Source organism: Pseudophryne corroboree, chromosome 5, assembly GCF_028390025.1.
Source record: "Pseudophryne corroboree isolate aPseCor3 chromosome 5, aPseCor3.hap2, whole genome shotgun sequence".
In the NCBI taxonomy this organism is placed as follows: Eukaryota; Metazoa; Chordata; class Amphibia; order Anura; family Myobatrachidae; genus Pseudophryne; species Pseudophryne corroboree.
The window spans coordinates 2,171,214-2,197,862 of record NC_086448.1 but is presented as its reverse complement, the minus strand read 5'-3'; the positions used below and the strand labels follow the sequence as shown (position 1 = coordinate 2,197,862).

The 26,649-nt window shown below is 54.3% G+C and overlaps 1 protein-coding gene across 1 annotated transcript in view; it reads left to right on the top strand.

Annotated features, from left to right (window-relative positions):
• Positions 1 to 26,649, top strand: part of MFSD3 (major facilitator superfamily domain containing 3) — a 136,877-nt gene that overhangs the window by 66,267 nt on the left and 43,961 nt on the right. The window contains exon 5 of the mRNA XM_063921052.1: positions 25,693 to 25,802. Within this exon, the coding sequence (XP_063777122.1) occupies positions 25,693 to 25,802 (110 nt within the window). The remainder of the gene's footprint in view (positions 1 to 25,692; positions 25,803 to 26,649) is intronic.

Here is a 26,649-nt window from a genome sequence, read left to right as displayed (position 1 = left end):
TCCTGCTTACTGATAGAGCGCTGGCTGTGCACTGATCCTACTGACTAATAGAGTGCTGGCTGTGCACTGATCCTGCTGACTAATAGAGCGCTGGCTGTGCACTGATCCTACTGACTGATAGAGCGCTGGCTGTGCACTGATCCTACTGACTGACAGAGCACTGGCTGTGCACTGATCCTGCTGACTGATAGAGCACTGGCTGTGCACTGATCCTGCTGACTGATAGAGCGCTGGCTGTGCACCGATCCTACTGGCTGACAGAGCACTGGCTGTGCACTGATCCTACTGACTGATAGAGCAATAACTGTGCACTGATCCTACTGGCTGACAGAGCACTGGCTGTGCACCGATCCTACTGACTGATAGAGCACTGGCTGTGCACTGATCCTACTGACTGATAGAGCGCTGGCTGTGCACTGATCCTGCTGACTAATAGAGCGCTGGCTGTGCACTGATCCTACTGACTGATAGAGCGCTGGCTGTGCACTGATCCTGCTGACTGATAGAGCGCTGGCTGTGCACTGATCCTGCTGACTAATAGAGCGCTGGCTGTGCACTGATCCTACTGACTGATGGAGCGCTGGCTGTGCACTGATCCTACTGACTGATAGAGCGCTGGCTGTGCACTGATCCTGCTGACTGATAGAGCGCTGGCTGTGCACTGATCCTACTGGCTGACAGAGCACTGGCTGTGCACCGATCCTACTGGCTGACAGAGCACTGGCTGTGCACCGATCCTACTGGCTGACAGAGCACTGGCTGTGCACCGATCCTACTGATTGATAGAGCACTGGCTGTGCACTGATCCTACTGACTGATAGTGCACTGGCTGTGCACTGATCCTGCTGACTAATAGAGCGCTGGCTGTAAACTGATCCTACTGACTGACAGAGCACTGGCTGTGCACTGATCCTACTGACTGATAGAGCACTGGCTGTGCACTGATCCTGCTGACAGATAGAGCGCTAGCTGTACACCGATCCTACTGGCTGACAGAGCACTGGCTGTGCACTGATCCTGCTGACTGATAGAGCGCTGGCTGTGCACTGATCCTACTGGCTGACAGAGCGCTGGCTGTGCACTGATCCTACTGACTGATAGAGCGCTGGCTGTGCACTGATCCTACTGACTGATAGAGCGCTGGCTGTGCACTGATCCTGCTGACGGATAGAGCGCTGGCTGTGCACCGATCCTACTGGCTGACAGAGCACTGGCTGTACACTGATCCTACTGACTGATAGAGCGCTGGCTGTGCACTGATCCTGCTGACAGATAGAGCGCTGGCTGTGCACTGATCCTGCTGACAGAGCGCTGGCTGTGCACTGATCCTGCTGACTGGTAGAGCGCTGGCTGTGCACTGATCCTGCTGACTGATAGAGCGCTGGCTGTGCACCGATCCTACTGGCTGACAGAGCACTGGCTGTGCACTGATCCTACTGACTGATAGAGCACTAACTGTGCACTGATCCTACTGGCTGACAGAGCACTGGCTGTGCACCGATCCTACTGGCTGACAGAGCACTGGCTGTGCACTGATCCTACTGACTGATAGTGCACTGGCTGTGCACTGATCCTACTGACTGATAGTGCACTGGCTGTGAATGATCCTGCTGACTGATAGAGCGCTGGCTGTGAATTATCCTGCTGACTGATAGAGCACTGGCTGTGCACTGATCCTACTGACTGATAGAGCACTGGCTGTGCACTGATCCTACTGACTGATAGAGCACTGGCTGTGCACTGATCCTACTGACTGATAGAGCACTGGCTGTGCACTGATCCTGCTGACAGATAGAGCGCTGGCTGTGCACCGATCCTACTGGCTGACAGAGCACTGGCTGTACACTGATCCTACTGACTGATAGAGCGCTGGCTGTGCACTGATCCTACTGGCTGACAGAGCGCTGGCTGTGCACTGATCCTGCTGACTGGTAAAGCGCTGGCTGTACACTGATCCTGCTGACTGATAGAGCGCTGGCTGTGCACTGATCCTGCTGACTGGTAGAGCGCTGGCTGTACACTGATCCTGCTGACTGATAGAGCGCTGGCTGTGAACTGATCCTACTGGCTGACAGAGCGCTGGCTGTGCACTGATCCTGCTGACTGATAGAGCGCTGGCTGTACACTGATCCTGCTGACTGACAGAGCACTGGCTGTGCACCGATTCTACTGGCTGACAGAGCACTGGCTGTGCACCGATCCTACTGACTGATAGAGCACTGGCTGTACACTGATCCTGCTGACTGATAGAGCGCTGGCTGTGCACTGATCCTACTGACTGATAGAGCACTGGCTGTGAATGATCCTGCTGACTGATAGAGCGCTGGCTGTGAATGATCCTGCTGACTGATAGAGCACTGGCTGTACACTGATCCTGCTGACTGATAGAGCGCTGGCTGTGCACTGATCCTACTGACTAATAGCGTGCTGGCTGTGAATGATCCTGCTGACTGATAGAGCGCTGGCTGTCCACTGATCCTTCTAGTAGCATGCTGGCTGTGCACTGATCCTGTTGACTAATAGAGCACTGGCTGTGCACCGATCCTGCTGACTGATAGAGCGCTGGCTGTGCACGGATCCTTACTGATAGAGCACTGGCTGTGCACTGATCCTGCTGACTGATAGAGCGCTGGCTGTGCACTGATCCTGCTGACTGATCGAGCGCTGGCTGTGCACTGATCTTGCTGACTGATAGAGCACTGGCTGTGCACTGATCTTGCTGACTAATAGCATGCCGTCTGTGCACTGATCCTGCTGACTAATAGAGCGCTGGCTGTGCACCGATCCTGCTGACTGATGGAGCGCTGTCTGTGCACCGATCCTGCTGACTGATAGAGCGCTGGCTGTGAATGATCCTGCTGACTGACAGAGCGCTGTCTGTGCACCGATCCTGCTGACTGATAGAGCGCTGGCTGTGCAGTGATCCTTCTAATAGCATGCTGGCTGTGCACTGATCCTGCTGACTGATAGAGCACTGGCTGTGCACTGATCTTGCTGACTAATAGCATGCCGTCTGTGCACTGATCCTGCTGACTAATAGAGCGCTGGCTGTGCACCGATCCTGCTGACTGACAGAGCGCTGTCTGTGCACCGATCCTGCTGACTGATAGAGCGCTGGCTGTGAATAATCCTGCTGACTGATAGAGCGCTGGCTGTCCACTGATCCTTCTAGTAGCATGCTGGCTGTGCACTGATCCTGTTGACTAATAGCATACTGGCTGTGCACTGATCCTGCTGACTAAAAGAGCACTGGCTGTGCACCGATCCTGCTGACTGATAGAGCGCTGGCTGTGCACTGATCCTGCTGACTGATAGAGCGCTTTCTGTGCACCGATCCTGCTGACTGATAGAGCGCTGGCTGTCCACTGATCCTTCTAGTAGCATGCTGGCTGTGCACTGATCCTGTTGACTAATAGAGCACTGGCTGTGCACCGATCTTGCTGACTGATAGAGCGCTGGCTGTGCACGGATCCTGCTTACTGATAGAGCGCGGGCTGTAAATGATCCTGCTGACTGATAGAGCGCTGGCTGTGCACTGATCCTGCTGACCGAGCGCTGGCTGTGCACCGATCCTGCTGACTGACAGAGCGCTGGCTGTGCACTGATCCTACTGGCTGACAGAGCGCTGGCTGTGCACTGATCCTACTGGCTGACAGAGCACTGGCTGTGCACCGATCCTACTGGCTGACAGAGCACTGGCTGTGCACCGATCCTACTGACTGATAGAGCACTGGCTGTGAATGATCCTGCTGACTGATAGAGCGCTGGCTGTGAATGATCCTGCTGACTGATAGAGCACTGGCTGTGCACTGATCCTACTGACTGATAGAGCACTGGCTGTGCACTGATCCTACTGACTGATAGAGCACTGGCTGTGCACTGATCCTACTGACTGATAGAGCACTGGCTGTGCACTGATCCTACTGACTGATAGAGCACTGGCTGTGCACTGATCCTACTGACTGATAGAGCACTGGCTGTGCACTGATCCTACTGACTGATAGAGCACTGGCTGTGCACTGATCCTACTGACTGATAGAGCACTGGCTGTGCACTGATCCTACTGACTGATAGATCCTACTGACTGATAGAGCACTGGCTGTGCACTGATCCTACTGGCTGACAGAGCACTGGCTGTGCACTGATCCTACTGACTGATAGAGCACTGGCTGTGCACTGATCCTGCTGACAGAGCGCTGGCTGTGCACCGATCCTACTGGCTGACAGAGCACTGGCTGTACACTGATCCTACTGACTGATAGAGCACTGGCTGTGCACTGATCCTACTGGCTGACAGAGCGCTGGCTGTGCACTGATCCTGCTGACTGATAGAGCGCTGGCTGTGCACTGATCCTGCTGACTGGTAGAGCGCTGGCTGTGCACCGATCCTACTGGCTGACAGAGCGCTGGCTGTGCACTGATCCTGCTGACTGATAGAGCACTAACTGTGCACTGATCCTACTGGCTGACAGAGCACTGGCTGTGCACCGATCCTACTGGCTGACAGAGCACTGGCTGTGCACCGATCCTACTGACTGATAGAGCACTGGCTGTGCACTGATCCTACTGACTGATAGAGCACTGGCTGTGCACTGATCCTACTGACTCATAGAGCGCTGGCTGTGAATGATCCTGCTGACTGATAGAGCGCTGGCTGTGAATGATCCTGCTGACTGATAGAGCGCTGGCTGTGAATGATCCTGCTGACTGATAGAGCGCTGGCTGTGCACTGATCCTGCTGACTGATAGAGCGCTGGCTGTGCACTGATCCTGCTGACTGATAGAGCGCTGGCTGTCCACTGATCCTTCTAGTAGCATGCTGGCTGTGCACTGATCCTGTTGACTAATAGCATGCTGGCTGTGCACTGATCCTGCTGACTAAAAGAGCACTGGCTGTGCACCGATCCTGCTGACTGATAGAGCGCTGGCTGTGCACTGATCCTGCTGACTGATAGAGCACTGGCTGTGCACTGATCCTACTGACTGATAGAGCGCGGGCTGTAAATGATCCTGCTGACTGATAGAGCGCTGGCTGTGCACTGATCCTGCTGACCGAGCGCTGGCTGTGCACCGATCCTGCTGACTGACAGAGCGCTGGCTGTGCGCCGATCCTGCTGACTGATATAGCGCTGGCTGTGAATGATCCTGCTGACTAATTGAGCACTGGCTGTGCACCGATCCTGCTGACTGACAGAGCGCTGCCTGTACACCGATCCTGCTGACTGACAGAGCGCTGGCTGTCCACTGATCCTGCTGACTGATAGAGCGCTGGCTGTCCACTGATCCTTCTAGTAGCATGCTGGCTGTGCACTGATCCTGTTGACTAATAGAGCACTGGCTGTGCACTGATCCTGCTGACTGATAGAGCACTGGCTGTGCACCAATCCTACTGACTGATAGTGCACTGGCTGTGCACTGATCCTACTGACTGATAGAGCACTGGCTGTGAATGATCCTGCTGACTGATAGAGCACTGGCTGTGCACTGATCCTACTGACTGATAGAGCGCTGGCTGTGCACTGATCCTACTGACTGATAGAGCGCTGGCTGTGCACTGATCCTGCTGACTGATAGAGCGCTGGCTGTGCACTGATCCTACTGACTGATAGAGCGCTGGCTGTGCACTGATCCTACTGACTGATAGAGCGCTGGCTGTGCACTGAACCTACTGACTTATAGAGCGCTGGCTGTGAATAATCCTGCTGACTGATAGAGCGCTGGCTGTCCATTGATCCTGCTGACTGATAGAGCGCTGGCTGTCCACTGATCCTTCTAGTAGCATGCTGGCTGTGCACTGATCCTGTTGACTAATAGAGCACTGGCTGTGCACCGATCTTGCTGACTGATAGAGCGCTGGCTGTGCACGGATCCTGCTTACTGATAGAGCGCGGGCTGTAAATGATCCTGCTGACTGATAGAGCGCTGGCTGTGCACTGATCCTGCTGACCGAGCGCTGGCTGTGCACCGATCCTGCTGACTGACAGAGCGCTGGCTGTGCACTGATCCTACTGGCTGACAGAGCGCTGGCTGTGCACTGATCCTACTGGCTGACAGAGCACTGGCTGTGCACCGATCCTACTGGCTGACAGAGCACTGGCTGTGCACCGATCCTACTGACTGATAGAGCACTGGCTGTGAATGATCCTGCTGACTGATAGAGCGCTGGCTGTGAATGATCCTGCTGACTGATAGAGCGCTGGCTGTGAATGATCCTGCTGACTGATAGAGCGCTGGCTGTGCACTGATCCTACTGACTGATAGAGCACTGGCTGTGCACTGATCCTACTGACTGATAGAGCACTGGCTGTGCACTGATCCTACTGACAGAGCACTGGCTGTGCACTGATCCTACTGACTGATAGAGCACTGGCTGTGCACTGATCCTACTGACTGATAGAGCACTGGCTGTGCACTGATCCTACTGACTGATAGAGCACTGGCTGTGCACTGATCCTACTGACTGATAGATCCTACTGACTGATAGAGCACTGGCTGTGCACTGATCCTACTGGCTGACAGAGCACTGGCTGTGCACTGATGCTACTGACTGATAGAGCACTGGCTGTGCACTGATCCTGCTGACAGAGCGCTGGCTGTGCACCGATCCTACTGGCTGACAGAGCACTGGCTGTACACTGATCCTACTGACTGATAGAGCACTGGCTGTGCACTGATCCTACTGACTGATAGAGCGCTGGCTGTGCACTGATCCTACTGACTGATAGAGCACTGGCTGTACACTGATCCTACTGACTGATAGAGCACTGGCTGTGCACTGATCCTACTGACTGATAGAGCGCTGGCTGTGCACTGATCCTACTGGCTGACAGAGCGCTGGCTGTGCACTGATCCTACTGACTGATAGAGCACTGGCTGTGCACTGATCCTGCTGACAGAGCGCTGGCTGTGCACCGATCCTACTGGCTGACAGAGCACTGGCTGTACACTGATCCTACTGACTGATAGAGCGCTGGCTGTGCACTGATCCTACTGGCTGACAGAGCGCTGGCTGTGCACTGATCCTGCTGACTGATAGAGCGCTGGCTGTGCACTGATCCTGCTGACTGGTAGAGCGCTGGCTGTGCACCGATCCTACTGGCTGACAGAGCGCTGGCTGTGCACTGATCCTGCTGACTGATAAAGCGCTGGCTGTGCACCGATCCTACTGGCTGACAGAGCACTGGCTGTGCACTGATCCTACTGACTGATAGAGCACTAACTGTGCACTGATCCTACTGGCTGACAGAGCACTGGCTGTGCACCGATCCTACTGGCTGACAGAGCACTGGCTGTGCACCGATCCTACTGACTGATAGAGCACTGGCTGTGCACTGATCCTACTGACTGATAGAGCACTGGCTGTGCACTGATCCTACTGACTGATAGAGCACTGGCTGTGAATGATCCTGCTGACTGATAGAGCGCTGGCTGTGAATGATCCTGCTGACTGATAGAGCACTGGCTGTGCACTGATCCTGCTGACAGATAGAGCGCTGGCTGTGCACTGATCCTACTGGCTGACAGAGCACTGGCTGTGCACTGATCCTGCTGACTGATAGAGCGCTGGCTGTGCACTGATCCTACTGACTGATAGAGCGCTGGCTGTGCACTGATCCTACTAACTGATAGAGCACTGGCTGTGCACTGAACCTACTGACTTATAGAGCGCTGGCTGTGCACTGATCCTGCTGACTGATAGAGCGCTGGCTGTGCACTGATCCTGCTGACTGATAGAGCGCTGGCTGTCCACTGATCCTTCTAGTAGCATGCTGGCTGTGCACTGATCCTGTTGACTAATAGCATGCTGGCTGTGCACTGATCCTGCTGACTAAAAGAGCACTGGCTGTGCACCGATCCTGCTGACTGATAGAGCGCTGGCTGTGCACTGATCCTGCTGACTGATAGAGCGCTGGCTGTGAATGATCCTGCTGACTAATTGAGCACTGGCTGTGCACCAATCCTGCTGACTGACAGAGCGCTGCCTGTACACCGATCCTGCTGACTGATAGAGCGCTGGCTGTCCACTGATCCTGCTGACTGACAGAGCGCTGGCTGTCCACTGATCCTTCTAGTAGCATGCTGGCTGTGCACTGATCCTGTTGACTAATAGAGCGCTGGCTGTGCACGGATCCTGCTTACTGATAGAGCGCGGGCTGTAAATGATCCTGCTGACTGATAGAGCGCTGGCTGTGCACTGATCCTGCTGACAGATAGTGCACTGGCTGTGTACTGATCCTACTGACTGATAGAGCACTGGCTGTGAATGATCCTGCTGACTGATAGAGCACTGGCTGTGCACTGATCCTACTGACTGATAGTGCACTGGCTGTGCACTGATCCTACTGACTGATAGAGCACTGGCTGTGAATGATCCTGCTGACTGATAGAGCACTGGCTGTGCACTGATCCTACTGACAGAGCGCTGGCTGTGCACTGATCCTACTGACAGAGCGCTGGCTGTGCACTGATCCTGCTGACTGATAGAGCGCTGGCTGTGCACTGATCCTACTGGCTGACAGAGCACTGGCTGTGCACTGATCCTACTGACTGATAGAGCACTGGCTGTGCACTGATCCTGCTGACAGAGCGCTGGCTGTGCACTGATCCTACTGGCTGACAGAGCACTGGCTGTGCACTGATCCTGCTGACTGATAGAGCGCTGGCTGTGCACTGATCCTACTGACTGATAGAGCGCTGGCTGTGCACTGATCCTACTAACTGATAGAGCACTGGCTGTGCACTGAACCTACTGACTTATAGAGCGCTGGCTGTGCACTGATCCTGCTGACTGATAGAGCACTAACTGTGCACTGATCCTACTGGCTGATAGAGCACTGGCTGTGCACCGATCCTGCTGGCTGACAGAGCACTGGCTGTGCACCGATCCTACTGACTGATAGAGCACTGGCTGTGCACTGATCCTACTGACTGATAGTGCACTGGCTGTGAATGATCCTGCTGACTGATAGAGCGCTGGCTGTGAATGATCCTGCTGACTGATAGAGCGCTGGCTGTGCACTGATCCTACTGACTAATAGAGCACTGGCTGTGCACTGATCCTACTGACTGATAGAGCACTGGCTGTGCGCTGATCCTACTGGCTGACAGAGCACTGGCTGTGCACTGATCCTACTGACTGATAGAGCGCTGGCTGTGCACTGATCCTACTGGCTGACAGAGCACTGGCTGTGCACTGATCCTACTGACTGATAGAGCGCTGGCTGTGCACTGATCCTGCTGACAGATAGAGCGCTGGCTGTGCACTGATCCTACTGACTGGTAGAGCGCTGGCTGTGCACTGATCCTGCTGACTGATAGAGCGCTGGCTGTGCACTGATCCGATCCTGCTGACTGACAGAGCGCTGCCTGTACACCGATCCTGCTGACTGACAGAGCGCTGGCTGTCCACTGATCCTGCTGACTGATAGAGCGCTGGCTGTCCACTGATCCTTCTAGTAGCATGCTGGCTGTGCACTGATCCTGTTGACTAATAGAGCACTGGCTGTGCACTGATCCTGCTGACTGATAGAGCACTGGCTGTGCACCAATCCTACTGACTGATAGTGCACTGGCTGTGCACTGATCCTACTGACTGATAGTGCACTGGCTGTGAATGATCCTGCTGACTGATAGAGCACTGGCTGTGCACTGATCCTACTGACTGATAGAGCACTGGCTGTGCACTGATCCTACTGACTGATAGAGCACTGGCTGTGCACTGATCCTACTGACTGATAGAGCGCTTGCTGTGCACCGATCCTGCTTACTGATAGCATGCTGGCTGTACACTGATCTTGCTGACTAATAGCATGCCGTCTGTGCACTGATCCTGCTGACTAATAGAGCGCTGGCTGTGCACCGATCCTGCTGACTGATGGAGCGCTGTCTGTGCACCGATCCTGCTGACTGATAGAGCGCTGGCTGTGCACTGATCCTGCTGACTGATAGAGCGCTTTCTGTGCACCGATCCTGCTGACTGATAGAGCGCTGGCTGTGAATGATCCTGCTGACTAAATGAGCACTGGCTGTGCACCAATCCTGCTGACTGACAGAGCGCTGCCTGTACACCGATCCTGCTGACTGATAGAGCGCTGGCTGTCCACTGATCCTGCTGACTGACAGAGCGCTGGCTGTCCACTGATCCTTCTAGTAGCATGCTGGCTGTGCACTGATCCTGTTGACTAATAGAGCACTGGCTGTGCACCGATCCTGCTGACTGATAGAGCGCTGGCTGTGCACAGATCCTGCTTACTGATAGAGCGCGGGCTGTAAATGATCCTGCTGACTGATAGAGCGCTGGCTGTGCACTGATCCTGCTGACCGAGCGCTGGCTGTGCACCGATCCTGCTGACTGACAGAGCGCTGGCTGTGCGCCGATCCTGCTGACTGATAGAGCGCTGGCTGTGAATGATCCTGCTGACTAATTGAGCACTGGCTGTGCACCGATCCTGCTGACTGACAGAGCGCTGCCTGTACACCGATCCTGCTGACTGACAGAGCGCTGGCTGTCCACTGATTCTGCTGACTGATAGAGCGCTGGCTGTCCACTGATCCTTCTAGTAGCATGCTGGCTGTGCACTGATCCTGTTGACTAATAGAGCACTGGCTGTGCACTGATCCTGCTGACTGATAGAGCACTGGCTGTGCACCAATCCTACTGACTGATAGTGCACTGGCTGTGCACTGATCCTACTGACTGATAGAGCACTGGCTGTGAATGATCCTGCTGACTGATAGAGCACTGGCTGTGCACTGATCCTACTGACTGATAGAGCGCTGGCTGTGCACTGATCCTACTGACTGATAGTGCACTGGCTGTGCACTGATCCTACTGACTGATAGAGCACTGGCTGTGAATGATCCTGCTGACTGATAGAGCACTGGCTGTGCACTGATCCTACTGACTGATAGAGCGCTGGCTGTGCACTGATCCTGCTGACAGAGCGCTGGCTGTGCACTGATCCTACTGGCTGACAGAGCACTGGCTGTGCACTGATCCTGCTGACTGATAGTGCACTGGCTGTGCACTGATCCTACTGGCTGACAGAGCACTGGCTGTGCACTGATCCTACTGACTGATAGTGCACTGGCTGTGCACTGATCCTACTGGCTGACAGAGCACTGGCTGTGCACTGATCCTGCTGACAGATAGAGCGCTGGCTGTGCACCGATCCTACTGGCTGTGCACTGATCCTGCTGACTGATAGAGCGCTGGCTGTGCACTGATCCTACTGACAGAGCGCTGGCTGTGCACTGATCCTACTAACTGATAGAGCACTGGCTGTGCACTGAACCTACTGGCTGACAGAGCACTGGCTGTGCACTGATCCTACTGACTGATAGAGCACTGGCTGTGCACTGATCCTACTGGCTGACAGAGCACTGGCTGTGCACCGATCCTGCTGGCTGACAGAGCACTGGCTGTGCACCGATCCTACTGACTGATAGAGCACTGGCTGTGCACTGATCCTACTAACTGATAGTGCACTGGCTGTGCACTGATCCTACTGACTGATAGAGCACTGGCTGTGAATGATCCTGCTGACTGATAGAGCGCTGGCTGTGCACTGATCCTGCTGACTAATAGAGCGCTGGCTGTAAACTGATCCTACTGACTGATAGAGCGCTGGCTGTGCACTGATCCTACTGACTAATAGAGCACTGGCTGTGCACTGATCCTACTGACTGATAGAGCACTGGCTGTGCGCTGATCCTACTGGCTGACAGAGCACTGGCTGTGCACCGATCCTACTGACTGATAGAGCACTGGCTGTGCACTGATCCTACTAACTGATAGTGCACTGGCTGTGCACTGATCCTACTGACTGATAGAGCGCTGGCTGTGAATGATCCTGCTGACTGATAGAGCGCTGGCTGTGCACTGATCCTGCTGACTAATAGAGCGCTGGCTGTAAACTGATCCTACTGACTGATAGAGCGCTGGCTGTGCACTGATCCTACTGACTAATAGAGCACTGGCTGTGCACTGATCCTACTGACTGATAGAGCACTGGCTGTGCGCTGATCCTACTGGCTGACAGAGCACTGGCTGTGCACTGATCCTACTGACTGATAGAGCGCTGGCTGTGCACTGATCCTACTGACTGATAGAGCGCTGGCTGTGCACTGATCCTGCTGACTGATAGAGCGCTGGCTGTGCACTGATCCTACTGGCTGACAGAGCACTGGCTGTGCACTGATCCTACTGACTGATAGAGCACTGGCTGTGCACTGATCCTGCTGACAGATAGAGCGCTGGCTGTGCACCGATCCTACTGGCTGACAGAGCACTGGCTGTGCACTAATCCTGCTGACTGGTAGAGTGCTGGCTGTGCACTGATCCTGCTGACTGATAGAGCGCTGGCTGTGCACTGATCCGATCCTGCTGACTGACAGAGCGCTGCCTGTACACCGATCCTGCTGACTGACAGAGCGCTGGCTGTCCACTGATCCTGCTGACTGATAGAGCGCTGGCTGTCCACTGATCCTTCTAGTAGCATGCTGGCTGTGCACTGATCCTGTTGACTAATAGAGCACTGGCTGTGCACTGATCCTGCTGACTGATAGAGCACTGGCTGTGCACCAATCCTACTGACTGATAGTGCACTGGCTGTGCACTGATCCTACTGACTGATAGAGCACTGGCTGTGAATGATCCTGCTGACTGATAGAGCACTGGCTGTGCACTGATCCTGATGACTGATAGAGCGCTGGCTGTGCACTGATCCTACTGACTGATAGAGCGCTGGCTGTGCACTGATCCTACTGACTGATAGTGCACTGGCTGTGCACCGATCCTACTGGCTGACAGAGCACTGGCTGTGCACTGATCCTGATGACTGATAGAGCGCTGGCTGTGCACTGATCCTACTGACTGATAGAGCGCTGGCTGTGCACTGATCCTACTAACTGATAGAGCACTGGCTGTGCACCGATCCTACTGACTGATAGAGCACTGGCTGTGCACTGATCCTACTGACTGATAGTGCACTGGCTGTGCACTGATCCTACTGACTGATAGAGCGCTGGCTGTCCACTGATCCTTCTAGTAGCATGCTGGCTGTGCACTGATCCTGTTGACTAATAGAGCACTGGCTGTGCACTGATCCTGCTGACTGATAGAGCGCTGGCTGTGCACTGATCCTACTGACTAATAGAGCGCTGGCTGTAAACTGATCCTACTGACTGATAGAGCGCTGGCTGTGCACTGATCCTACTGACTAATAGAGCACTGGCTGTGCACTGATCCTACTGACTGATAGAGCACTGGCTGTGCGCTGATCCTACTGACTGATAGAGCGCTGGCTGTGCACTGATCCTACTGACTAATAGAGCACTGGCTGTGCACTGATCCTACTGACTGATAGAGCACTGGCTGTGCACTGATCCTACTGACTAATAGAGCACTGGCTGTGCACTGATCCTACTGACTGATAGAGCACTGGCTGTACACTGATCCTACTGGCTGACAGAGCGCTGGCTGTGCACTGATCCTACTGACTGATAGAGCACTGGCTGTGCACTGATCCTGCTGACTGATAGAGCGCTGGCTGTGCACTGATCCTACTGGCAGACAGAGCACTGGCTGTGCACTGATCCTACTGACTGATAGAGCACTGGCTGTGCACTGATCCTGCTGACAGAGCGCTGGCTGTGCACTGATCCTGCTGACAGATATAGCGCTGGCTGTGCACTGATCCTACTGACTGGTAGAGCGCTGGCTGTGCACTGATCCTGCTGACTGATAGAGCGCTGGCTGTACACTGATCCGATCCTGCTGACTGATAGAGCGATGGCTGTGCACCGATCCTACTGGCTGACAGAGCGCTGGCTGTGCACTGATCCTGCTGACTGATAGAGCGCTGGCTGTGCACTGATCCTACTGACTGATAGAGCACTGGCTGTGCACTGATCCTGCTGACAGAGCACTGGCTGTGCACCGATCCTACTGGCTGACAGAGCACTGGCTGTGCACTGATCCTACTGACTGATAGAGCACTAACTGTGCACTGATCCTACTGGCTGACAGAGCACTGGCTGTGCACCGATCCTACTGACTGATAGTGCACTGGCTGTGCACTGATCCTACTGACTAATAGAGCACTGGCTGTGAATGATCCTACTGACTGATAGAGCGCTGGCTGTGAATGATCCTGCTGACTGATAGAGCGCTGGCTGTGCACTGATCCTACTGACTGATAGAGCACTGGCTGTGCACTGATCCTACTGACTGATAGAGCACTGGCTGTGAATGATCCTGCTGACTGATAGAGCACTGGCTGTGCACTGATCCTACTGACAGAGCGCTGGCTGTGCACTGATCCTACTGACTGATAGAGCACTGGCTGTGCACTGATCCTGCTGACAGATAGAGCGCTGGCTGTGCACCGATCCTACTGGCTGTGCACTGATCCTGCTGACTGATAGAGCGCTGGCTGTGCACTGATCCTACTGACTGATAGAGCGCTGGCTGTGCACTGATCCTACTAACTGATAGAGCACTGGCTGTGCACTGAACCTACTGGCTGACAGAGCACTGGCTGTGCACTGATCCTACTGACTGATAGAGCACTGGCTGTGCACTGATCCTACTGGCTGACAGAGCACTGGCTGTGCACTGATCCTACTGACTGATAGAGCACTGGCTGTGCACCGATCCTGCTGGCTGACAGAGCACTGGCTGTGCACCGATCCTACTGACTGATAGAGCACTGGCTGTGCACTGATCCTACTAACTGATAGTGCACTGGCTGTGCAGTGATCCTACTGACTGATAGAGCACTGGCTGTGAATGATCCTGCTGACTGATAGAGCGCTGGCTGTGCACTGATCCTGCTGACTAATAGAGCGCTGGCTGTAAACTGATCCGATCCTGCTGACTGACAGAGCGCTGCCTGTACACCGATCCTGCTGACTGACAGAGCGCTGGCTGTCCACTGATCCTGCTGACTGATAGAGCGCTGGCTGTCCACTGATCCTTCTAGTAGCATGCTGGCTGTGCACTGATCCTGTTGACTAATAGAGCACTGGCTGTGCACCAATCCTACTGACTGATAGTGCACTGGCTGTGCACTGATCCTACTGACTGATAGAGCACTGGCTGTGAATGATCCTGCTGACTGATAGAGCACTGGCTGTGCACTGATCCTACTGACTGATAGAGCGCTGGCTGTGCACTGATCCTACTGACAGTGCACTGGCTGTGCACTGATCCTACTGACTGATAGAGCACTGGCTGTGAATGATCCTGCTGACTGATAGAGCACTGGCTGTGCACTGATCCTACTGACTGATAGAGCGCTGGCTGTGCACCGATCCTACTGGCTGACAGAGCACTGGCTGTGCACTGATCCTGCTGACTGATAGAGCACTGGCTGTGCACTGATCCTACTGACTGATAGAGCACTGGCTGTGCACCGATCCTACTGACTGATAGAGCACTGGCTGTGCACTGATCCTACTGACTGATAGTGCACTGGCTGTGCACTGATCCTACTGACTGATAGAGCGCTGGCTGTCCACTGATCCTTCTAGTAGCATGCTGGCTGTGCACTGATCCTGTTGACTAATAGAGCACTGGCTGTGCACTGATCCTGCTGACTGATAGAGCGCTGGCTGTGCACTGATCCTACTGACTAATAGAGCGCTGGCTGTAAACTGATCCTACTGACTGATAGAGCGCTGGCTGTGCACTGATCCTACTGACTAATAGAGCACTGGCTGTGCACTGATCCTACTGACTGATAGAGCACTGGCTGTGCGCTGATCCTACTGGCTGACAGAGCGCTGGCTGTGCACTGATCCTACTGACTGATAGAGCACTGGCTGTGCACTGATCTGCTGACTGATAGAGCGCTGGCTGTGCACTGATCCTACTGGCTGACAGAGCACTGGCTGTGCACTGATCCTACTGACTGATAGAGCACTGGCTGTGCACTGATCCTGCTGACAGATAGAGCGCTGGCTGTGCACTGATCCTGCTGACAGATAGAGCGCTGGCTGTGCACTGATCCTACTGACTGGTAGAGCGCTGGCTGTGCACTGATCCTGCTGACTGATAGAGCGCTGGCTGTACACTGATCCGATCCTGCTGACTGATAGAGCGATGGCTGTGCACCGATCCTACTGGCTGACAGAGCGCTGGCTGTGCACTGATCCTGCTGACTGATAGAGCGATGGCTGTGCACCGATCCTACTGGCTGACAGAGCGCTGGCTGTGCACTGATCCTGCTGACAGAGCGCTGGCTGTGCACCGATCCTACTGGCTGACAGAGAACTGGCTGTGCACCGATCCTACTGGCTGACAGAGCACTGGCTGTGCACCGATCCTACTGACTGATAGTGCACTGGCTGTGCACTGATCCTACTGACTAATAGAGCACTGGCTGTGAATGATCCTACTGACTGATAGAGCACTGGCTGTGCACTGATCCTACTGACTGATAGAGCACTGGCTGTGCACTGATCCTACTGACTGATAGAGCACTGGCTGTGCACTGATCCTACTGACTGATAGATCCTACTGACTGATAGAGCACTGGCTGTGCACTGATCCTACTGGCTGACAGAGCACTGGCTGTGCACTGATCCTACTGACTGATAGAGCACTGGCTGTGCACTGATCCTGCTGACAGAGCGCTGGCTGTGCACCGATCCTACTGGCTGACAGAGCACTGGCTGTACACTGATCCTACTGACTGATAGAGCACTGGCTGTGCACTGATCCTACTGACTGATAGAGCGCTGGCTGTGCACTGATCCTACTGACTGATAGAGCACTGGCTGTGCACTGATCCTACTGACTGATAGAGCGCTGGCTGTGCACTGATCCTACTGGCTGACAGAGCACTGGCTGTGCACTGATCCTGCTGACAGATAGAGCGCTGGCTGTGCACCGATCCTACTGGCTGACAGAGCACTGGCTGTGCACTGATCCTACTGGCTGACAGAGCGCTGGCTGTGCACTGATACTGCTGACTGATAGAGCGCTGGCTGTGCACCGATCCTACTGGCTGACAGAGCACTGGCTGTGCACTGATCCTACTGACTGATAGAGCACTAACTGTGCACCGATCCTACTGGCTGACAGAGCACTGGCTGTGCACCGATCCTACTGGCTGACAGAGCACTGGCTGTGCACCGATCCTACTGGCTGACAGAGCGCTGGCTGTGCACTGATCCTACTGACTGATAGAGCACTGGCTGTACACTGATCCTGCTGACTAATAGCGTGCTGGCTGTGAATGATCCTGCTGACTGATAGAGCGCTGGCTGTCCACTGATCCTTCTAGTAGCATGCTGGCTGTGCACTGATCCTGTTGACTAATAGAGCAGTGGCTGTGCACTGATCCTGCTGACTGATAGAGCGCTGGCTGTGCACCGATCCTGCTGACTGATAGAGCGCTGGCTGTGCACTGATCCTGCTGACTGATCGAGCGCTGGCTGTGCACTGATCCTGCTGACTGATCGAGCGCTGGCTGTGCACTGATCCTGCTGACTGATAGAGCGCTGGCTGTGCACTGATCCTGCTGACTGATCGAGCGCTGGCTGTGCACTGATCCTGCTGACTGATAGAGCGCTGGCTGTGCGCTGATCCTGCTGAATGATAGAGCGCTGGCTGTGCACCGATCCTGCTTACTGATAGCATGCTGGCTGTGCAGTGATCCTTCTAATAGCATGCTGGCTGTGCACTGATCCTGCTGACTGATAGAGCACTGGCTGTGCACTGATCTTGCTGACTAATAGCATGCCGTCTGTGCACTGATCCTGCTGACTAATAGAGCGCTGGCTGTGCACCGATCCTGCTGACTGATAGAGCGCTGGCTGTGAATAATCCTGCTGACTGATAGAGCGCTGGCTGTCCACTGATCCTTCTAGTAGCATGCTGGCTGTGCACTGATCCTGTTGACTAATAGCATACTGGCTGTGCACTGATCCTGCTGACTAATAGCATGCTGGCTGTGCACTGATCCTGCTGACTAATTGAGCACTGGCTGTGCACCGATCCTGCTGACTGACAGAGCGCTGCCTGTACACCGATCCTGCTGACTGATAGAGCGCTGGCTGTGAATGATCCTGCTGACTGATAGAGCGCTGGCTGTCCACTGATCCTTCTAGTAGCATGCTGGCTGTGCACTGATCCTGTTGACTAATAGCATACTGGCTGTGCACTGATCCTGCTGACTAATAGCATGCTGGCTGTGCACTGATCCTGTTGACTAATAGAGCACTGGCTGTGCACCGATCCTGCTGACTGATAGAGCGCTGGCTGTGCACGGATCCTGCTTACTGATAGAGCGCGGGCTGTAAATGATCCTGCTGACTGATAGAGCGCTGGCTGTGCACTGATCCTGCTGACCGAGCGCTGGCTGTGCGCCGATCCTGCTGACTGATAGAGCGCTGGCTGTGAATGATCCTGCTGACTAATTGAGCACTGGCTGTGCACCGATCCTGCTGACTGACAGAGCGCTGCCTGTACACCGATCCTGCTGACTGACAGAGCGCTGGCTGTCCACTGATCCTGCTGACTGACAGAGCGCTGGCTGTCCACTGATCCTTCTAGTAGCATGCTGGCTGTGCACTGATCCTGTTGACTAATAGAGCACTGGCTGTGCACTGATCCTGCTGACTGATAGAGCACTGGCTGTGCACCGATCCTGCTGACAGAGCGCTGGCTGTGCACCGATCCTGCTGACTGATAGAGCGCTGGCTGTGCACGGATCCTGCTGACTGATCGAGCGCTGGCTGTGCACTGATCCTGCTAACTGATAGTGCGCTGGCTGTGCACCGATCCTGCTGACTGATAGCATGCTGGCTGTGCACTGATCCTTCTAATAGCATGCTGGCTGTGCACGGATCCTGCTGACTGATAGAGCACTGGCTGTGCACTGATCTTGCTGACTAATAGCATGCCGTCTGTGCACTGATCCTGCTGACTAATAGAGCGCTGGCTGTGCACCGATCCTGCTGACTGATGGAGCGCTGTCTGTGCACCGATCCTGCTGACTGATAGAGCGCTGGCTGTGAATGATCCTGCTGACTGATAGAGCGCTGGCTGTCCATTGATCCTGCTGACTGATAGAGCGCTGGCTGTCCACTGATCCTTCTAGTAGCATGCTGGCTGTGCACGGATCCTGCTTACTGATAGAGCGCGGGCTGTGAATGATCCTGCTGACTGATAGAGCGCTGGCTGTGCACTGATCCTGCTGACTGATTGAGCGCTGGCTGTGCACCGATCCTGCTGACTGACAGAGCGCTGGCTGTGCGCCGATCCTGCTGACTGATAGCATGCTGGCTGTGCAGTGATCCTTCTAATAGCATGCTGGCTGTGCACTGATCTTGCTGACTAATAGCATGCCGTCTGTGCACTGATCCTGCTGACTAATAGAGCGCTGGCTGTGCACCGATCCTGCTGACTGATGGAGCGCTGTCTGTGCACCGATCCTGCTGACTGATAGAGCGCTGGCTGTGCACTGATCCTGCTGACTGATAGAGCGCTGGCTGTCCACTGATCCTTCTAGTAGCATGCTGGCTGTGCACTGATCCTGTTGACTAATAGCATACTGGCTGTGCACTGATCCTGCTGACTAATAGCATGCTGGCTGTGCACTGATCCTGCTGACTAAAAGAGCACTGGCTGTGCACCGATCCTGCTGACTGATAGAGCGCTGGCTGTGCACTGATCCTGCTGACTAATTGAGCGCTGGCTGTGCAATGATCCTGCTGACAGAGCGCTTTCTGTGCACCGATCCTGCTGACTGATAGAGTGCTGGCTGTGCACTGATCCTGCTGACTAATAGAGCGCTGGCTGTGAATGATCCTGCTGACTGATCGAGCGCTGGCTGTGAATGAACCTGCTGACTGATCGAGCGCTGGCTGTGCACCGATCCTGCTTACTGATAGCATGCTGGCTGTGCACTGATCCTTCTGATAGAGCACTGGCTGTGCACTGATCTTGCTGACTGATAGAGCGCTGTCTGTGCACCGATCCTGCTGACTGATAGCATGCTGGCTGTGCAGTGATCCTTCTAATAGCATGCTGGCTGTGCACTGATCTTGCTGACTAATAGCATGCAGTCTGTGCACTGATCCTGCTGACTAATAGAGCACTGGCTGTGCACCGATCCTGCTGACTGATGGAGCGCTGGCTGTGAATGATCCTGTTGACTGATAGAGCGCTGGCTGTCCACTGATCCTGCTGACTGATAGAGCGCTGGCTGTCCACTGATCCTTCTAGTAGCATGCTGGCTGTGCACTGATCCTGTTGACTAATAGCATACTGGCTGTGCACTGATCCTGCTGACTAATAGCATGCTGGCTGTGCACTGATCCTGCTGACTAAAAGAGCACTGGCTGTGCACCGATCCTGCTGACTGATAGAGCGCTGGCTGTGCACTGATCCTGCTGACTAATTGAGCGCTGGCTGTGCACTGATCCTGCTGACTAATTGAGCGCTTTCTGTGCACCGATCCTGCTGACTGATAGAGCGCTGGCTGTGAATGATCCTGCTGACTAATTGAGCGCTGCCTGTACACCGATCCTGCTGACTGATAGAACGCTGGCTATGCACCGATCCTGCTTACTGATAGAGCGCTGGCTGTGCACTGATCCTGCTGACTGATAGAGCGCTGGCTGTCCACTGATCCTTCTAGTAGCATGCTGGCTGTGCACTGATCCTGTTGACTAATAGCATACTGGCTGTGCACTGATCCTGCTGACTAATAGCATGCTGGCTGTGCACTGATCCTGCTGACTAAAAGAGCACTGGCTGTGCACCGATCCTGCTGACTGATAGAGCGCTGGCTGTGCACTGATCCTGCTGACAGAGCGCTTTCTGTGCACCGATCCTGCTGACTAATAGAGCGCTGGCTGTGCACTGATCCTGCTGACTAATAGAGCGCTGGCTGTGAATGATCCTGCTGACTGATCGAGCGCTGGCTGTGAATGAACCTGCTGACTGATCGAGCGCTGGCTGTGCACCGATCCTGCTTACTGATAGCATGCTGGCTGTGCACTGATCCTTCTAATAGCATGCTGGCTGTGCACTGATCCTGCTGACTGATAGAGCACTGGCTGTGCACTGATCTTGCTGACTGATAGAGCGCTGTCTGTGCACCGATCCTGCTGACTGATAGCATGCTGGCTGTGCAGTGATCCTTCTAATAGCATGCTGGCTGTGCACTGATCCTGCTGACTGATAGAGCACTGGCTGTGCACTGATCTTGCTGACTAATAGCATGCAGTCTGTGCACTGATCTTGCTGACTAATAGCATGCAGTCTGTGCACTGATCCTGCTGACTGATGGAGCGCTGGCTGTGAATGATCCTGTTGACTGATAGAGCGCTGGCTGTCCACTGATCCTGCTGACTGATAGAGCGCTGGCTGTCCACTGATCCTTCTAGTAGCATGCTGGCTGTGCACTGAACCTGTTGACTAATAGCATACTGGCTGTGCACTGATCCTGCTGACTAATAGCATGCTGGCTGTGCACTGATCCTGCTGACTAAAAGAGCACTGGCTGTGCACCGATCCTGCTGACTGATAGAGCGCTGGCTGTGCACTGATCCTGCTGACTAATTGAGCGCTGGCTGTGCACTGATCCTGCTGACTAATTGAGCGCTTTCTGTGCACCGATCCTGCTGACTGATAGAGCGCTGGCTGTGCACTGATCCTGCTGACTAATTGAGCGCTGGCTGTGCACTGATCCTGCTGACTAATTGAGCGCTTTCTGTGCACCGATCCTGCTGACTGATAGAGCGCTGGCTGTGAATGATCCTGCTGACTAATTGAGCGCTGCCTGTACACCGATCCTGCTGACTGATAGAGCGCTGGCTGTGCGCCGATCCTGCTGACTGATAGAACGCTGGCTATGCACCGATCCTGCTTACTGATAGAGCGCTGGCTGTGCACCGATCCTGCTGACTGATAGAGCGCTGGCTGTGCACCGATCCTGCTGACTGATAGAGCGCTGGCTGTCCACTGATCCTTCTAGTAGCATGCTGGCTGTGCACTGATCCTGTTGACTAATAGCATACTGGCTGTGCACTGATCCTGCTGACTAATAGCATGCTGGCTGTGCACTGATCCTGCTGACTAAAAGAGCACTGGCTGTGCACCGATCCTGCTGACTGATAGAGCGCTGGCTGTGCACTGATCCTGCTGACTGATAGAGCGCTGGCTGTGAATGGTCCTGCTGACTGATAGAGCGCTGGCTGTCCACTGATCCTTCTAGTAGCATGCTGGCTGTGCACTGATCCTGTTGACTAATAGCATACTGGCTGTGCACTGATCCTGCTGACTAATAGCATGCTGGCTGTGCACTGATCCTGCTGACTGATAGAGCGCTGGCTGTGCACTGATCCTGCTGACTGATAGAGCGCTGGCTGTGCACTGATCCTGCTGACTGATAGAGCGCTGGCTGTGCACTGATCCTGCTGACTGATAGAGCGCTGGCTGTGCACTGATCCTGCTGACTGATAGAGCGCTGGCTGTGCACTGATCCTTCTAATAGCATGCTGGCTGTGCACTGATCCTGCTGACTAATAGCATACTGGCTGTGCACTGATCCTGCTGACTAATAGCATGCTGGCTGTGCACTGATCCTGCTGACTGATAGAGCGCTGGCTGTGCACTGATCCTGCTGACTAATTGAGCGCTGGCTGTGCACCGATACTGCTGACTGATAGAGCGCTTTCTATGCACCGATCCTGCTGACTGATAGAACGCTGGCTGTGCACTGATCCTGCTGACTGATAGAACGCTGGCTGTGCACCGATCCTGCTGACTGATAGAGCGCTGGCTGTGCACTGATCCTGCTGACTGATAGAGCGCTGGCTGTGCACTGATCCTGCTGACTGATAGAGCGCTGGCTGTGCACTGATCCTTCTAATAGCATGCTGGCTGTGCACTGATCCTGCTGACTAATAGCATACTGGCTGTGCACTGATCCTGCTGACTAATAGCATGCTGTCTGTGCACTAATCCTGCTGACTAAAAGAGCACTGGCTGTGCACCGATCCTGCTGACTGATAGAGCGCTGGCTGTGCACTGATTGAGCGCTGGCTGTGCACTGATCCTGCTGACTGATCGAGCGCTGGCTGTGAATGATCCTGCTGACTGATCGAGCGCTGGCTGTGCACCGATCCTGCTGACTGGTAGCATGCTGGCTGTGCAGTGATCCTTCTAATAGCATGCTGGCTGTGCACTGATCCTGCTGACTAATAGCATGCTGGCTGTGCACTGATCCTGCTGACTAAAAGAGCGCTGGCTGTGCACTGATCCTGCTGACTAATTGAGCGCTGGCTGTGAATGATCCTGCTGACTAATTGAGCGCTGCCTGTACACCGATCCTGCTGACTGATAGAGCGCTGGCTGTGCGCCGATCCTGCTGACTGATAGAACGCTGGCTATGCACCGATCCTGCTTACTGATAGAGCGCTGGCTGTGAATGATCCTGCTGACTGATAGAGCGCTGGCTGTGCACTGATCCTGCTGACTGATAGAGCGCTGGCTGTCCACTGATCCTTCTAGTAGCATGCTGGCTGTGCACTGATCCTGTTGACTAATAGCATACTGGCTGTGCACTGATCCTGCTGACTAATAGCATGCTGGCTGTGCACTGATCCTGCTGACTAAAAGAGCACTGGCTGTGCACCGATCCTGCTGACTGATAGAGCGCTGGCTGTGCACTGATCCTTCTAATAGCATGCTGGCTGTGCACTGATCCTGCTGACTAATAGCATACTGGCTGTGCACTGATCCTGCTGACTAATAGCATGCTGGCTGTGCACTGATCCTGCTGACTAATTGAGCGCTGGCTGTGCACCGATACTGCTGACTGATAGAGCGCTTTCTATGCACCGATCCTGCTGACTGATAGAACGCTGGCTGTGCACTGATCCTGCTGACTGATAGAGCGCTGGCTGTGCACCGATCCTGCTGACTGATAGAGCGCTGGCTGTGCACTGATCCTGCTGACTGATTGAGCGCTGGCTGTGCACTGATCCTGCTGACTGATAGAGCGCTGGCTGTGCACTGATCCTTCTAATAGCATGCTGGCTGTGCACTGATCCTGCTGACTAATAGCATACTGGCTGTGCACTGATCCTGCTGACTAATAGCATGCTGTCTGTGCACTGATCCTGCTGACTAAAAGAGCACTGGCTGTGCACCGATCCTGCTGACTGATAGAGCGCTGGCTGTGCACTGATCCTGCTGACTAATTGAGCGCTGGCTATGCACTGATCCTGCTGACAGAGCGCTTTCTGTGCACCGATCCTGCTGACAGAGCGCTGGCTGTGCACTGATCCTGCTGATTGATCGAGCGCTGGCTGTGCACCGATCCTGCTTACTGATAGCATGCTGGCTGTGCACTGATCCTTCTAATAGCATGCTGGCTGTGCACTGATCCTGCTGACTGATAGAGCACTGGCTGTGCACTGATCTTGCTGACTAATAGCATGCCGTCTGTGCACTGATCCTGCTGACTAATAGAGCACTGGCTGTGCACCGATCCTGCTGACTGACAGAGCGCTGGCTGTGAATGATCCTGTTGACTGATAGAGCGCTGGCTGTCCACTGATCCTGCTGACTGATAGAGCGCTGGCTGTCCACTGATCCTTCTAGTAGCATGCTGGCTGTGCACTGATCCTGTTGACTAATAGCATACTGGCTGTGCACTGATCCTGCTGACTAATAGCATGCTGGCTGTGCACTGATCCTGCTGACTAATAGCACGCTGGCTGTGCACTGATCCTGCTGACTAATTGAGCGCTGGCTGTGCACCGATCCTGCTGACTGATAGAGCGATTTCTGTGCACCGATCCTGCTGACTGACAGAGCGCTGGCTGTGCACTGATCCTTCTAATAGCATACTGGCTGTGCCCTGATCCTGCTGACTAATAGCATACTGGCTGTGCACTGATCCTGCTGGCTGTGCACTGATCTTGCCGACTGATAGCATGCCGTCTGTGCACTGATCCTGCTGACTAATAGAGCGCTGGCTGTGCACCGATCCTGCTGACTAATAGCATACTGGCTGTGCACTGATCCTGCTGACTAATAGCATGCTGGCTGTGCACTGATCCTGCTGACTGATAGAGCGCTGGCTGTGCACCGATCCTGCTGACTGATAGAGCGCTGGCTGTGCACTGATCCTGCTGACTAATTGAGCGCTGGCTGTGCACCGATCCTGCTGACAGAGCGCTTTCTGTGCACCGATCCTGCTGACTGACAGAGCGCTGGCTGTGCACTGATCCTTCTAATAGCATACTGACTGTGCACTGATCCTGCTGACTGATAGAGCACTGGCTGTGCACTGATCCTGCTGACTAATAGCATACTGGCTGTGCACTGATCCTGCTGACTGATAGAGCGCTGGCTGTGCACTGATCCTGCTGACTGATAGAGCGCTGGCTGTACACTGATCCTGCTGACTGATAGAGCGCTGGCTGTACACTGATCCTGCTGACTGATAGAGCGCTGGCTGTGCACTGATCCTTCTAATAGCATGCTGGCTGTGCACTGATCCTGCTGACTGATAGAGCGCTGGCTGTGCACTGATCTTGCTGACTGCTGGAGCGCTGGCTGTACACTGATCCTGCTGACAGAGCACGGTCTGCTGCCGCTATGTTGCACTTTCAGTGATCTCTCTGGTGGAAATAACTGTTACTCTTCTGGATTTGTTTTCTTAGTGTGCCTACTCCTCTCCCTGGTGCTGCAGAATTTCCTGGCGGGTATTATTACCACTGTGACCTTTACTCTCATGATGCACTGCACTCGCCAAGCTGAGCAGGGAATACAGGTAACAACGCCGAGCGGGGAATACAGGTAACAGCGCTGAGCAGGGAATACAGGTAACAATGCTGAGCAGGGAATACAGGTAACAACGCTGGGCAGGGAATACAGGTAACAATGCTGGGCAGGGAATACAGGTAACAGCGCTGAGCAGGGAATACAGGTAACAATGCTGAGCAGGGAATACAGGTAACAGCGCTGAGCAGGGAATACAGGTAACAGCGCTGAGCAGGGAATACAGGTAACAGCGCTGAGCAGGGAATACAGGTAACAGCGCTGAGCAGGGAATACAGGTAACAGCGCTGAGCAGGGAATACAGGTGACAGCGCTGAGCAGGGAATACAGGTGACAGCGCTGAGCAGGGAATACAGGTGACAGCGCTGAGCAGGGAATACAGGTAACAACGCTGGGCAGGGAATACAGGTAACAACGCTGGGCAGGGAATACAGGTAACAACGCTGGGCAGGGAATACAGGTAACAATGCTGGGCAGGGAATACAGGTAACAGCGCTGAGCAGGGAATACAGGTAACAATGCTGAGCAGGGAATACAGGTAACAGCGCTGAGCAGGGAATACAGGTAACAGCGTTGAGCAGGGAATACAGGTAACAACGCTGGGCAGGGAATACAGGTAACAACGCTGGGCAGGGAATACAGGTAACAATGCTGGGCAGGGAATACAGGTAACAGCGCTGAGCAGGGAATACAGGTAACAATGCTGAGCAGGGAATACAGGTAACAGCGCTGGGCAGGGAATACAGGTAACAATGCTGGGCAGGGAATACAGGTAACAGCGCTGAGCAGGGAATACAGGTAACAATGCTGAGCAGGGAATACAGGGAACAGCGCTGAGC